Source organism: Diabrotica virgifera, chromosome 10 (assembly GCF_917563875.1).
Source record: "Diabrotica virgifera virgifera chromosome 10, PGI_DIABVI_V3a".
NCBI lineage: Eukaryota > Metazoa > Arthropoda > Insecta > Coleoptera > Chrysomelidae > Diabrotica > Diabrotica virgifera.
The window spans coordinates 102,607,808-102,622,581 of NC_065452.1; the positions used below are offsets into that span (position 1 = coordinate 102,607,808).

General features: G+C 31.6%; 1 protein-coding gene across 5 annotated transcripts in view; it reads left to right on the forward strand.

Annotated features, from left to right (window-relative positions):
- LOC114329724 (F-BAR domain only protein 2) overlaps nt 1-14,774 on the forward strand; it is a 149,559-nt gene that overhangs the window by 62,420 nt on the left and 72,365 nt on the right. For all 5 annotated transcript variants that reach the window (XM_050663446.1, XM_050663447.1, XM_050663448.1 and 2 more), the window contains 2 exons: nt 3,709-3,869; nt 5,301-5,660. In XM_050663446.1, coding sequence (XP_050519403.1) covers nt 3,709-3,869; nt 5,301-5,660 — 521 coding nt within the window. The remainder of the gene's footprint in view (nt 1-3,708; nt 3,870-5,300; nt 5,661-14,774) is intronic.

The window sequence follows — 14,774 nt, forward strand, 5'->3', positions numbered from 1 at the left end:
ATAAATATATAGGGTGAGGCAGATAAAGGGCCTATTAGAAATATCTCGAGAACTAAAGGTAACTGAATTATGAAAATTGGAGTAATGGGGTTTTGAAGACTGATCTATTTAATGAAAATATTTTCATCTACTTGGTACTTCCGGTTATACCGGAAGTTGCTTATAACTTCGTTTTTTTAAATGGGACACCCTGTATATTTTGACATTTTTGGATTCTCCTCGATTTCTTCTTTCTTAAAATATAATGTTTTGTAACATTATACAGGGTAGGTTAAAAGATAATTACGTTTTATTATTAATTTCGTAGCAATATTCACACCCTGTAGGATTGTATAAGTTTGACATAGTAAACTCTATTTATGTTCAAATGATTTTCAATATAGTCTACTATTGTTAGCAATAATTATTAGTATAGCTAAATTTTTAATTTTAGTATACAGGGTGGGTCTAAACTCATAATGAGTATTTTCTGAGTTTTCTTAAATGGAACACCCTATATTTTAGTATTGTAATGAAATGGTATTTCATGGTACTTTTTTATTTCTTAAGCACTCCCTATACCTAACTGCTTTAATTTGTGCTTAATTGTTAATCGCACCAACAATCTTAACTTCGATGGCATTTTGACAGTTCAACCATTATTGGCAATTTTAAGTATCAGTCTAGATTAATATGTATTTATTTCCAAAAAATTATTTGTGATTGACTATTTTCACGGCCAACCTAATACAATTTCACATATTTTGTGTTGCAATTAATGTTTTGCTTGAATCACCAATAATACAAATTAAAGCAGTTAGGTATAGGGAGTGCTTAAGTAATTAAAATGTACCATAAAACAACATTTCATTACAATACTAAAATACAGGGTGTTCCATTTAAGAAAACTCAGAAAATACTCATTCCGTGTTTCGACCAACCCTGTACACTAAATCGAAAAATTTAGCTATACTAATAATTGTTAACAATAGAAGACTATATTAAAAATCATTTGAAGATAAATATAGTTTATTATGTCAAACTACTACAAGCCTACAGGGTGTGAATGTTGCTATGGAAATTAATAAGAAAACGTAATTATCTTTTAACCTACCCTGTATAATATTACAAAACCTTATATTTAAAGAAAGAAGAAATCGAGGAGAATCCAAAAATGTAAAAATATACAGGGTGTCCCATTTAAAAAAACGAAGTTACAATCAACTTCCGGTATAACCGGAAGTAGCAAAGAGACCAAAATATTTTCATTAAATAGCTCACACCTCAAAACCCCTGTACAATTTTCATGATTTTCTTACCTTTAGTTCTCGAGATATTTCTAATAGGCCCTTTATTTGCCTCACCCTGTATACAATATTATAGAAATTGAATTAATGATGTATCAAAGTTAGGCGTGTTGATGACAGTTGACATTTTGGGGGCGACCCGATAGAAATATCTGAAACCACCAACCAAGGTCAGACCGATAGAATACTTTGGTTATGCGACGTTGTGAGATCAATCGGGTCTCAAGGTTTTCGGTTGTTTATTTGTTACCTCTTTCACAGTAATATTTTCTTCTACTTAATCCTGCGTAAATTTTAAAACATTGTGTATAATTCACGGGATTGTGCACTTCGTGTCCTATTTTTCACGGCAATTGTAACGTTTATTAAAAAAATATTAAATGTATTTAAATAAACAACTATTCGACGATATTAGTCGCAAAACCACTGATTTCGTGAGGAATGCATTTTAAATAGATGTTTTCTATTTGCACCAACGCATTCAACTGAAGTCCCCTCTCCTTGATTTGCTACCTGAGTGACCTTCGCGGTTGCAGATATTTCTGTACAATTGTACCGGGTTTCCCAATAAGAATGCCTCTCGGCCATATCTCAGAAACCGTTTATAGTACAGCTTTGGGAAAAAATTTTATAACAGAAGTTGTCTCGGGAAAAGCCTGGAAATTATTTTCATAATTGTAGGTTCACCGCTTGAGGACGTAAATGAATATCAAAAATTTAAAAATCGAAATTTTACAAAATTTGCCCAATGAAAGTGCACTGGAAATCCGATCATCGTATTCTTCATAAAATTCTACGCATATTTGATTTCACAAGTTTAAGTCTACCTTTGCAAATAAGAGGTTGAGGTGAGTGGGAACTTTGTTATGAAAAAATGGCCTGTAGTCCGGTTCTGCTAAATCGAATTTTGCAAACTTGGTCTTGTTGAAAACAGCTCTTTTTCGTCAATGTAAGAGTTATAATTCCGAACCAGCCTAATAAGTAATATGCCAGCTAGGAGGCGTTATTTAATTTTTTTCAGAAATCTAGTTTTCTTTGGAAAATATTAAATACAAGTATGCATTTTTAATCCTGTATTATAAAATTAGACTAAATTAGCAATAGAATAGCGAAAACTGCATGTCGATACCTTTTATCTCGAGGTATCTTAAGAAACGTGTAAATTTTAAACATAACTGTTACCGTCACCGGTAAACTAAGGAAAAGTAGTGTGCTATGGAAAATACAAAGAAACATTTTCCAGATGTTAACGTATATAAATATAATTAATTAAAACAACAATAAGACAAATAACACAAAATATAACAAAGAAATAAACACAGCTGCTTAGTGACGACCTAAATGTTCAAATTGTTGCCCATCATTTTCGATTACTATATTACTACATTACTCGAGAAAACGATCTACTCTAGAAAAAGTAAATGCTTGCATCGAAAATGATAGGCAACAATTTGAATATTTAGGTCATCACTAAATAGTTGTTTTTATTTCTTTGTTATATTTTATAGTGTTGTTTGTCTTATTTTTGCTTTAATTAATAGTGCTTTTCAGCGCTTCTCATTTGTTTCGAGTCTCTGTCATAATATCGTATAATTCGTGCATAATATTAATGTACCACATATGACAGAGGTTCGAAAGAAATGAGAAGCGTTGGAAAGCTCTATTATATACGTTGATATCTGGCAAATGTTCTTTTGTTTTTTCCATAGCACACTACTTTTCCTTAACTTCATTTACCGGTGACAGTAACAGTTACGTTTTTAAATTTACATGTTTCGTAAGATATCTCGAAATAGAAGAAAGGTATCAACATGCGGTTTTCGCTATTCTGTTACTAATTTGGTGTAATTTTGTAATATAGGATTAAAAATGCATACTTGTATTTAATATTTTCCCAAGAAAACTAGATTTCTGAAAAAATTAGATAACGCCTCCTAGCTGGCATATTACTTAGTAAGCTTTTTCGAAATTATAACTTTTACATTGACGAAAATGAGCTGTTTTCAACAAGACCAAGTTTGCAAAATTCGATTTAGCAGAAGCGGGCTTATAGCCATTTTTTCATAACAAGGTTCCCACTCACCCCCACCTCTTGTTTGCAAAGGTAGACTTAAACTAGTGAAATCAAATATGCGCAGAATTTTATGAAGAATACGATGATCTGATTTCCAGTGCTCTTTCATTAGGCAAATTTTGTAAAATTTAGATTTTTTAATTTTTGATATTCAATTACGCCCTCTAGCGGTGAACCTACAATTATGAAAATAATTTCCAGGCTTTTCCCGAGACAACTTTTGTTATAAAATTTTTTTCCCAAAGCTGTACTATAAACGGTTTCTGAGATATGGCCGAGAGGCATTCTTATTGGGACACCCGGTACATACTTAGCAACAGTATACAAATATATTGTATATTGTTTCAGGGAGGAAAAGGATGATTCTCAGAAAAGTCAACGAACTGCCGAAGTAACAGATCCTTCAACACAAGAAGTAGATGAAGATGGCTATGTAATACGACCTGAAGTTACTCACAATTGGACTGGTGAGAAAGGAAGTTTTTATTCATCATCTGACTCTGACTCAGGTACGTTTTTTTATATAAATAAATCTTATATATTATTTTGCTTCTTCGTCTTTTTTTTGTGTAGACACGACTCTGTTTTTTCAATGTACCTCCAGTAAAATGTCGTTCCATCGCTTTCGTGGTCTTCCCACTTATAGTCTTCCTATTGGGGAGCCGTCTCTCGCCATTCTTACTACTCTATTTATTGTCATTCGGCTTACGTGGCCATTCCATTCTACTCTTGTAACGCAGTCGTTGCGTTTCGTTGGTAACTATCAGTCGAAGAAAAAGAGTTCGCTTTTTAAAACATTTTTATTCGGAATCAAAATAAACAGAAGATACGAAAATTAGCCTTAATTACTCATTAAGTTTGTTAATAAAATATATTTATAATTTCTACGCATCGAGCTTATTGTTCGGGTCGATGTGACGATATTTTTGTACATGAATGAATGATTCTGACGATCGCGCGAAATAGGAATTGCTTTTATTAATACGACATGAATGTATAAGGAAAGGGGAGAAAGGAGATCCCGCTCACCTCGCCGGATTGGAAAGACATATAAAGGATATATGATCACCGCTCATATAAGGATAGGTAAAAGGATAGGTAAGAAGAAAACTGTCGGATTCGCTCAGCTCGCCAAAAAGGCAGCGGAAAATAATCGGGAAACACTACCTACATAAACTCACCTCTTGTACCTCGCTGTTGGTTATTATTCTTCGATCAACGCTCCAAGAATAATAATCCACTAGGCTTTTCGGTCCGATTTTTATATCTTTCGAAACAGTACAAAAACGTGTTTTACTTAATTCATTGGCGTACTCTAGACGATAAAATTATATTATCGTCACACTCTTCTGTTTCTTACCCAGTTATTAATGTTCTCCACCTTGCATCTACGTCGTATTTCTCTACTTCTAGCTCTGTCCCATAGCGTCATACCGTCGATTTTTCGAAGGATTTTCATCGCTGCTGCTTCTAGCATTCTTTTTGTCCTCTCTGTGTCACGTCGTGTTTCTGTTGCTTATGTCAGTATTAGTCTGAATAATTTTGTAAATTCTGCCTTTCATTTCTTTTGTAATTTGACTCTGCCAAATGACTTCTTAAGGTCCACGAAACACAAGTATGCCGGTTTGTTGTATTTTAATGATTCCTCTTGAACTTGCCTCATTATAAATTTAGCGTTGGTGCATGACCTTCTTGACCTAAAAACTTGTTCTGCTGCTAAAGTTATAATTTCATTCAGTTTGTTTATCATTTTGGTTGTTAATTTTAATGTCGTGTCTAATGAATTAATTCCTCTGCAATTCTTCGGGTCCCATTTGGCTCCCTTTTTGAATGTTTGATCTCCATTTTTGTGGTATTTCTATGTATTATTTTTTGAATTAGTTTTAATAGTTGTTGTTCAGCTTGTGTTTATTATTATTAATTTTGGTATTTAATTTCAGACGATGAGAGAGAACGCAAAATACATGTAGAAATTAAGCCTTTGAACAATGGATCTGCCCCTATGTCTGCTTCTGTTGATGAACTGAGAGCAACTGTTGAGAATCTTTATTTGTCTCCTACGGGAAGTTTTACAAGACGTGGATCAAATTTGGATACAGATCCAGCTATGAAAAGATCACAATCTGTATCTCAACAATTGGGAAAACCTAGCAGTGACCTTTTGGGCCTAAACTTTCTTCGAAGTCCCACAGCCTCGAATGCTTCTACACCGACTAGTTCCCACCCCTATGCACCTCTGCAGAGTCCTTCACAGCTTGCTTTAAATTCGCCCACATTGTCTGTTTCATCTAGATACGCAGGTAAGTTTGACTAAGTTGTTATGTCCTTACAAGAGTGGCATTAGAGTTCAAGCAGTCTGAAGATGCTGTCTCTCATGCTTCTCTAAAATTTTCAGATACAACATAGTAAACACCAGCTTAAGAAAAGCTTCCTAGGCAAGGCAATGAAATAGTGATGTTAAAAAAGTAACTATTCGTTACAAAGTACTCGTTACTTTGATTACTCTGATTACTTCCTACATACTTCGTATTCGTACCAATTGTACCAACACAGCCGTATTGTATCTGTATCTACAACCGATTGATATCGGGCGGGACCGGTATTCCACGAGTGACGACGAGTGTTGCATGGGTATGCAGAGGGCACAGATTAAAGATGCCACCCTTGCCACAGATGTTCAGCAGATAATTTTATAATGACCACTTTAAAAATTTTGGGACTATTGTAACCGAACCACCCTGAACTATTTACAAACTAAATAAGAAATTAGGTATACATATTTAAAAATCATAAAACATAAAACATTTAACTTATTCTGCTCTTTTTAACTTCATTATTTATACTGAAATCTTAGTATTTCGAGATAATTAAAGAACATTAAAAAATTTTCTCGTTGTTAAAATTAATTGCTTCAATATCCGAAATAATAATTTTATTTCCAAATTTGGTTAAAGAGCACAGAAGAAATTAAATCCTTTTCAGATGAATCTGTACCGTTTTGGATAGACGTTCAAAATTTAAAATTAGGAGATGGAATACAAATGTTCAAAACTAACTAGGTAAATAACAACTTTTGTGTTTAACCGGACTCGTATTCCTCATTCGTCAGCCAATGTCGAAAAAATTTAGGCCAGCAAAAATGTGGAAATGATAATGTTTCTACACTATACCTAATCTAAAACTTTAATTTTACATGCATGACATTGTTTTTATTTATTTTGTTGTTTCATTATAATATATTCTTCTTAAAGTGCCTTCTCCTCAATGGATGTTGGATACTACAATAATTGCAAACTCTTCTCGGTCTTCAGCGTTCTTATTAGCTGTTCAAAATTTAACCCTGTTCATTGTCAGATGATTCTTAGTCACGATAGTCTTTTCCTTCATCTCTCTTTCTCTCGATCTTTCCTTTCACTAATAGTTGAGCATATTGGTACTTATTGTTTCTCAGTATTTTTCCTAGGTATGATGTTTTTCTAAATCTAGATCTAAAATCCTAATACATACATAGATGTCTGCACGGGCCGAAAAAATTTTAGTAGAATTTATAAAGAAATCATGTTTTGTTTTTTTATCATTTTTAACATAATAAATTTCATAATATATTCGAGCATTCAACCAACTCCTATTTTACATATTATAAATCATTTTTATCCCTTACAGATCGGTGAAAATCTTTGTTATATCGGATCTTATAATACCTACTAATACAAATACAAAATATGTACTGAGAAATGCGATTCTCGATATGATTACAGGTAATCAAATACAAAAATAATCATAGTAATCAAAGTATCCTACTAATACTAATACAAAATTTGTACATACTGAGAAATGCGATTCCCGGTATGATTACCGGTACTCAAATACAAAAGTAATCAAAGTAACGAATACTGTAAATGACTTTATACAAAAGTAACGATTTGTAACGAATACTCGAAAGTAACTATAATCAACATCACTACAATGAAACTCTAAACTTACCAGTTTTCCGCAGCAATATGAATAATTATGCAACTTTTTGCATTCGAGTCGGGGGAGTATCAGGAAAGTTTTTGAACAAAATTTATGTCCGGGAGATGCATTTCGAAAGTTCGTAGAAACATTTGGAATTCGGAAAATATCGATGAGAATGAGTTTAATTTTGTTATTCGGGGTTTTTGAGGTCGCTGAACACGAATATCATGACGGCGCGGCGGGCGGTAGTCCCCGAACTACGGGGTGCCCAAGATGGACCTCGTCTCCAGAGTTTTATATTAATTTCATTCAAAATCAGTCGGAAGTCATGACTCGGGGGATTTTTTAAAGTCCCTGAACATGAATAAAAAATGAAATAAACTCCTTACTGGAAAATCTTTTAATGTTAACTAAAAGTGAGTTATAATAGGTAATTGAATGTATATTTTTTTCGGTGAGTACCCAAATCTATGTGCTTATTCAAGCTTAAATAAAGGGAAAATGATGACCGAACAAGTTGATAAGATTAAAATTTATGCCCCCATTTTTTTTTCAAAATCTATCTTTTAAAAATTTTTCCAAAAAATTTATTGTTTTTTTTAATAACTCCGTTAATTTTTACATCAGGTTTGCCTAAAAACCATTTGAAAGTTAATTTTAATGGTTATTAAACCACGTTGAATTTAATGTTTTAAACCCCTTACTTTTTTAAAAATAAAATGTTGAATGGCCCCGGTTACATGGTTCTCGCAGCAAAATTTAAACTTTAAATGTTTCTATCTCGGTTATTTTTTACCCTACAGAAATAGTAAAAAGGTAAAATATTTGATACAGAAAAAACTAAAATTTGGTTATACATATATCACTTTTTACGTATATTCAGTTTTTCTGGAGTTATTATCAAAAGAAAATGAAAATCAGGATAATTTTAAAAATTCTGATTTTTTAAATTATATCTTTTTTTCAAAAATATTTTTTCAAAAATATGAATTCTAAACCGGTCAAAATTGTTGAAATCATTATATTTTACAGGTATATTTTATAAAATGCATCGTTTTCCCGTTATTTAAGCTTAAATACTTTTACTAATTGCGTACTCGTCGAAAAAATAATACATTCAATATTAGTACCCATAACTCACTTTGAATTAACATTAGTTTAGTTCTTTAAGTGAGGAGTGTATTCAGATTTTTATTATCTTTAATTTTGGTAATAATACCTTTTTTGTAAAATCTTATAGTTTTTGAGTTATACGTGAAAAACAGCTTTAAAACATACATTTTTTTACGAGAAAATAAAATATTTGATCTTTAATAACTCAAAAAGTAATGATTTATATTAATAACTTTATATAATAAATTTTGCTTAGAATTTGTCTCTATCGATTTATGGTATTATTTAAAAATAATAATTTTCACCCCTGAGAAGGGGTGGCATCCACCACCACGGTAAAAGCGCAAGTTGGCATCATGTCACCTTTGTTCCTTGAGCTATCCTCTAACTACTTACCAATTTTCATGAAAATCGATGGAGGTTGCAACAAAATCGGAGGTGAAAACCTTCAATTACTGCACTAAGTGGATTGAAAGATATTTTCCCTAATTTATATTTCCATATAATTAAAAATAATTTTTCTACGGCCGTGCTTAAACAACCACTTTCTAGCATGCATTTCGTTTTCGAAAGTTGCACTTTCCTGCTCGGCGTGCGTGAAAGTAAATTTTCCCGCACGGCGTGCGGGAAAGTAGAATACCTTCTAATATGGCATTATAATATACGATAATACCTACAATAAACTAATATTTAGATAAAAGGCATTATATTTAATTTCGATTCATAGATCATTACCATCTTTCTATGGACCATTTCGAACTCTTTTGTTCTCATCAGGAAAGCGCTGTAATGATGCTCTGAATCGAAAAATAAACACCCTTGCCATTCATGCCAATTACAAAATATAATTAACATTAAGACGCGATAGCGACCTCTATTAACAAAATGTCGAAACCCAAAAGACTCCATTTTCAAACAAATAAATGTTTAAAAATATTTAGATATTATTTACTAATTTATTTCAAATGTATCTTATTGTGTTAATGTTTTAATGAAATTAACGCAATAATTCTATGAAATAAAATAATGTTGACATAATATTTAAAAGTCAAATCAGTAGACAATTAATATGGTTTTAAATCGTCGTCATGGAAACCAATGTCGTCGTCGTGGTAACCCATTATATTGAAAGTTTGGTTTTGACAACCTTGTGAAACTTTAAAGAATTAATTTGTGTATTTTCACTCCTAAATAAAAAGTGATATGACTCTATTTTTTGTAGCTTTTTTTCCAAACGTACGGCCTTAGAAAAAATATTGTTCCTAACTCATGCGGAAAGTGTCTCCCCCGCACTCGACTGCTTGCCCGAACTCCGCTATCGCGTCGTTCGGGTCAACGGTAGTCTCGTGCGTGAAAGTATCACTTTCCGCACTAGTTAGGAAAATAACTATTACCATCAAGTATGACGCAAGAACGTGTTAACAATTTGTATAGTTATTGCTATAAAATTCGTACAAATATTTTATATTGTGTATAGGAATGACTGAAAAATATTTTTGAAAATGTTTTATTGAAAAACAACAGATATAAAATTAAAAACCGCTTTCATTTTCACTTCCCTCATCGTCAAAATAATTTTCATCGTCGCTAGGAACCATTTCCCATAATTCCATTCCAACGTTTTTGTTCGGCTTCAAAGGACATCTATAAATAAGACTTAACCAAAACTTACCGATAAAATGCAATAATAAGATGCTAAATCTTTACCTGAACTGCAAGTTATGCCAATAAAGTAATAACCACACCGTTAGTCGCTACGGAGTCTTGCACCGAAAATAGCTATAAAACTCGCACAACTGTACCCAAGTAGGTAAGAATGTACACTAACACGAGGTTAGTTGATAGGAAGAGGTACAGAAAGTGGCGATAGAAAAAAACAGTTATTTTGTAAATCCCGAATGAATAATTCTGTCGTCGGTGTGTGACACCGATAGCGACTAACGGAGGGTTAAATAAAAATTTCTGCAATTTTTTTTTCGCAAAAATGGTAGGTACATGTTTGAAGGGCGGCTACTAGAGAATTGCGTAGGGCGTCAATTGACCTAAGCGCTGCCCTGCTCGTCTCCTAAATTTTATGTTATTTTAATTCAAAATCAGTCGAAAGTGTATACTCAGGGTTTCTTTCTGGGGTCGCTGAACACGAATATCATTGCGCCGACGACGCGACGGTCTTATCCGGAAATATCCGCTACTCATAAAAACTAGTACAAACGCCTGGAAATATCTTGACTATTGCATTATTTACATTGGTAAGTATATTTTTATTTTAAATCGTTTATTTAAGATTCATGGTAAAAGTGTGTTGTCAAACGAGGATTAAAATATAATTTCTGTGAATCTAAATAAAAACAGTTTATTATTCAATTTAATAAAATATGATAATTAATAAAGAATCTTATATTTATTTAATCATTTAAATTTTCTTTTTTCATGTCTTCTACACTCTAGCAGTGAGGACGTTTAGGTTGGAATAAAATAATTTTCTCAAGAACGGGATATTTTGGAGAGAAATCCCGAAACAGGTCGATTTTTATTTTTAAATTATAAATTTTTGGCATATACAGTATTTCACTGTAAGTTGTATCCATATGGAAAACTTTTTTAATATTAATTTTACGAAAAAAAGTTATTCTTCATAAAAAGCTCTGCATGGTCCAAAACCTAAGATTCAATCATCAGATATTAAATGTTATGAATATTATACGAGATGTGAAAAAGTTTGAATTTCACTCAAGAGTAAAGTAGCTTTATGTTTCACAATATTGAAAATTGCTATTATGAAAAGTTGTTTTGAATTAAAAACTATATTCTAATATGCAATTACATCCTTGTAAATGAAAAAAAACTTTTGAAAAATTATGGATAACAACATTAATTTCTGTTATTTCAATTCTGATAACTCTTTTACTATTTATTTTACGAAAAAAAGTGATTCCTAATAAAAAGTTCTGCATGGTCTTAAACCTAAAATACAACCATCTTGTATTAACTTTTATCAATTTTATACGAGGTATGTCAAAAAAGATAAATTTAGATCAAAAGTAAAGTACCTTTATAGTTCAGAATATTTCAATTAGAAGAATGTACTTACATACTGAAACATAGTTTTTAATTCTAAAAAACTTCATAATAACAATTTTCGATATTGTGAAAAATAAAGGTATTTTACTCTTGAGCAAAATTCATATTTTTTGACATGCCTCGTATAAAATTGATAAAATTTGACATAAGATGGTTGTATTTTAGGTTTTAGACCATGTAGAACTTTTTATTAATAATTACTTTTTATCGTAAAATTAATAATTAAAGAGTTATCAGAATTGAAATAACTGAAAATTATGTAGAGTTATCCATAATTTTTCAAAAAAAAAATTCAATTAGAAGGATTTAATTGCATATTAGAATATAGTTTTTAATTCCAAACAACTTTTTATAATAGCAATTTTCAGTATTGTGAAAAATAAAGCTACTTTACTCTTGAGTTAAATTCAAACTTTTTGACATACCTCGTATAATATTCATAAAATTTGATATTTGATGGTTGAATCTTAGGTTTTGGACCATGCAGAGCTTTTTATGAAGAATAACTTTTTTTCGTAAAATTAATAATAAAAAAGTTTTCCATATGGATACAACTTACAGGGACATACTGTAGATCATACTAGTGACGTCATCCATCTGGGCGTGAAGGCGTAATCGATGTTTTTTTTTAATAAGAGTAGGAGTCGTGTGATAGCTAATTTGAAAGGTTATTTAATTCTCTATTCAGTAATATAAAGAATAACATAATTATTTATACAGGCTGTTCACAAAAAATTTGTTTGAATTAAATTAATTGAGATAAAAAGAAGAATGTACTTTATTTAGTTCAAAATACATTTACTGCTGTCAAAAAACAGGAAAACAAAACGAAATATTGATTTCACAAAGAAATATTGTTTTTCGCTTAAATTCAATGTTATTACGCTTAAATTCATTTAATTTAAGCGAAAACTAATGTTTATTTATCAAATAAACACTTTTTCTGTTTTCTGACAGCAGTAAAGTGTATTTTAAAATAAATAAATTACACACATTTCTTTTTGCATCAATTAATTTAATTCAAAAATTATTTTTTTGACCACCATGTATACATAATTATGTTAATGTTTATATTGAATAGAGAATTGAGTATTCAGTTTCAGAAAAGTAACCTTTCAAATGAGGAAGCAGACAACCCCTATTCTCATTTAAAACAATCATCGATTACGTCATCATGTCCAGCAAGACGACGTCACTAGTATGATATATTATGTATATGTATATGCCAAAAAATCATAATTCAAAAATAAAAATCGACCTGTTTCGGGATGTATCTCCAAAAATGAATTTATTCCAACCTAAACATCCTCACTGTATGTTAGTATATAGATATTGTAGCAAAAATCAAACTCTTTACGCTTGGAGAACCAGGAGGCTGTACCATCTTTACTGGAACTTAATAATTAATAGCACATAAAATAACATCCAAAAATGTTATTCTACATCCTACCAGACTGAAAAACAATGGAAACCTTCTCTGGTAACACCTCCGAGGCTTCTACAATTTGCAAGCCATAACGGATGCTGAGACTAAGGAAGATGAGGGAATTTTACAATTTATATTGCAAATATATATTGTTATGGCTTGCAAATTGTAGAAGCCTCGGAGGTGTTACCAGAGAAGGTTTCCATTATTTTCAGTCTGGTAGGATGTAGAATAACATTTTTGGATATTATTTTATCTGCTATTAAATTGAAAACTTAGTTTTTTGATAGCAGTTGCCGCTAGGGCATCCCTGCCATTTCGTTCGTTGCAATCCGTGACTGCACGTCGGGGTTTGTCCTAGTTGGGTCAGAGAGAGCAGCATATGTGCCTCCTGATGAGAGACTAATAAGCAACTGGAATAATGATGCGGCTGTAGTTTCGTGTTGCAACGAAATTGAAAATGGTTATTCATTTTTAATTTTCTTTCAGTTTCCATCACCTTCAGTGTCATTGAAAACTCCTCTGTATATCCAAATTACGTGCAAGAATACCGTTCAGATACTGTGTGACTTCATCTTAAGTATTGTAAATTGTTGCCATTGTAAAACTTTCCATCGGTAATATCTTTAATCCCGATGAAAACTCTGAAAGATAGAATAGAATAGAATAGAATAGAAATATGCTTTATTGTCACTGAAAATTTTTACAGTTTTATGGACAAAGCTTACATACAGTCAAAAGAAAAATAATATCAACAAGAAATAACAAATAACAACTACAATTCAATAAAATTAGATAAATCGTCAATATACAGTAAATAAGATATAAAACCAAAGACAAAAACAATTAATTGCAAAATTTATATACATTGCAAATTGAAAGTTGAACATACTTACAACAACTAAAATACAACATTAGGAATTGACAGTTTAAGCTACTGCGTATGAAACCCAATTTTCTTAGTTATTCATTAAGAAATTCTTCTATTGAATAATATGGTCTTTCAGATAGATAGGCTTTTGTCAGTTTACGGAATTTTGGGAAAGATGTTGCAGATTTAAGTTGTAAAGGCAGATGGTTGTAAAGTTTTTTTGCGAAATATAATATAGATTTCTTTACTAACTCAGTGCATGGGATCGGTAAATAAATATCAAAGATTGAATTTCTGGTGGAGTAAAGATGATTGGGCCTTGCTGGAAAGGCTTGAAGGTGTTTACGAATTAAACAAACCGTTTCTAGAATATATAAAGATGGAAGTGTTAAAATTCCGTGATTCCTGAAGTAACTTCTGCAATGTGTAGATCTTCTGAGGCCAAACAGATACCTTATTGCCCTTTTTTGCAATTTAAAAATAACCTCAAATTGAGCAGCTGTACTAGAACCCCAAAAAGGAAGACCATATCGAAGATGAGACTCGAATAATGAAAAATATGTTATTTTAGAAGATGCTAAATTGAGTTCCCTTGAGACAGATCTTATTGCAAAGCAAGCTGAGGCGAGTTTCTTACTTAACGAATCGATATGAAGGGACCATTTGAGGTTGCTGTCTAAAAAAATACCAAGAAATTTTACAGAATCAACGGTACTGATCTGACTGTTATTAAGAGGCAAAGGTTGAAGAGCTCCTTTATAGGATAATGCTACTGTTTTATCTACATTAAAAGAGAGTAAATTAGAGTCAGACCAGGTCTTTATCGTCAGTAGATCCGAAGTTATAGTTTCATGAAGAGATGCTATAGTTGAGTTGCTCCAAGTGATACTGGTATCATCAGCAAAAAGAAAAATTTTCCCATCGATTTTTAAATTAGTGATGTCATTTATAAAGATAAGGAACAGA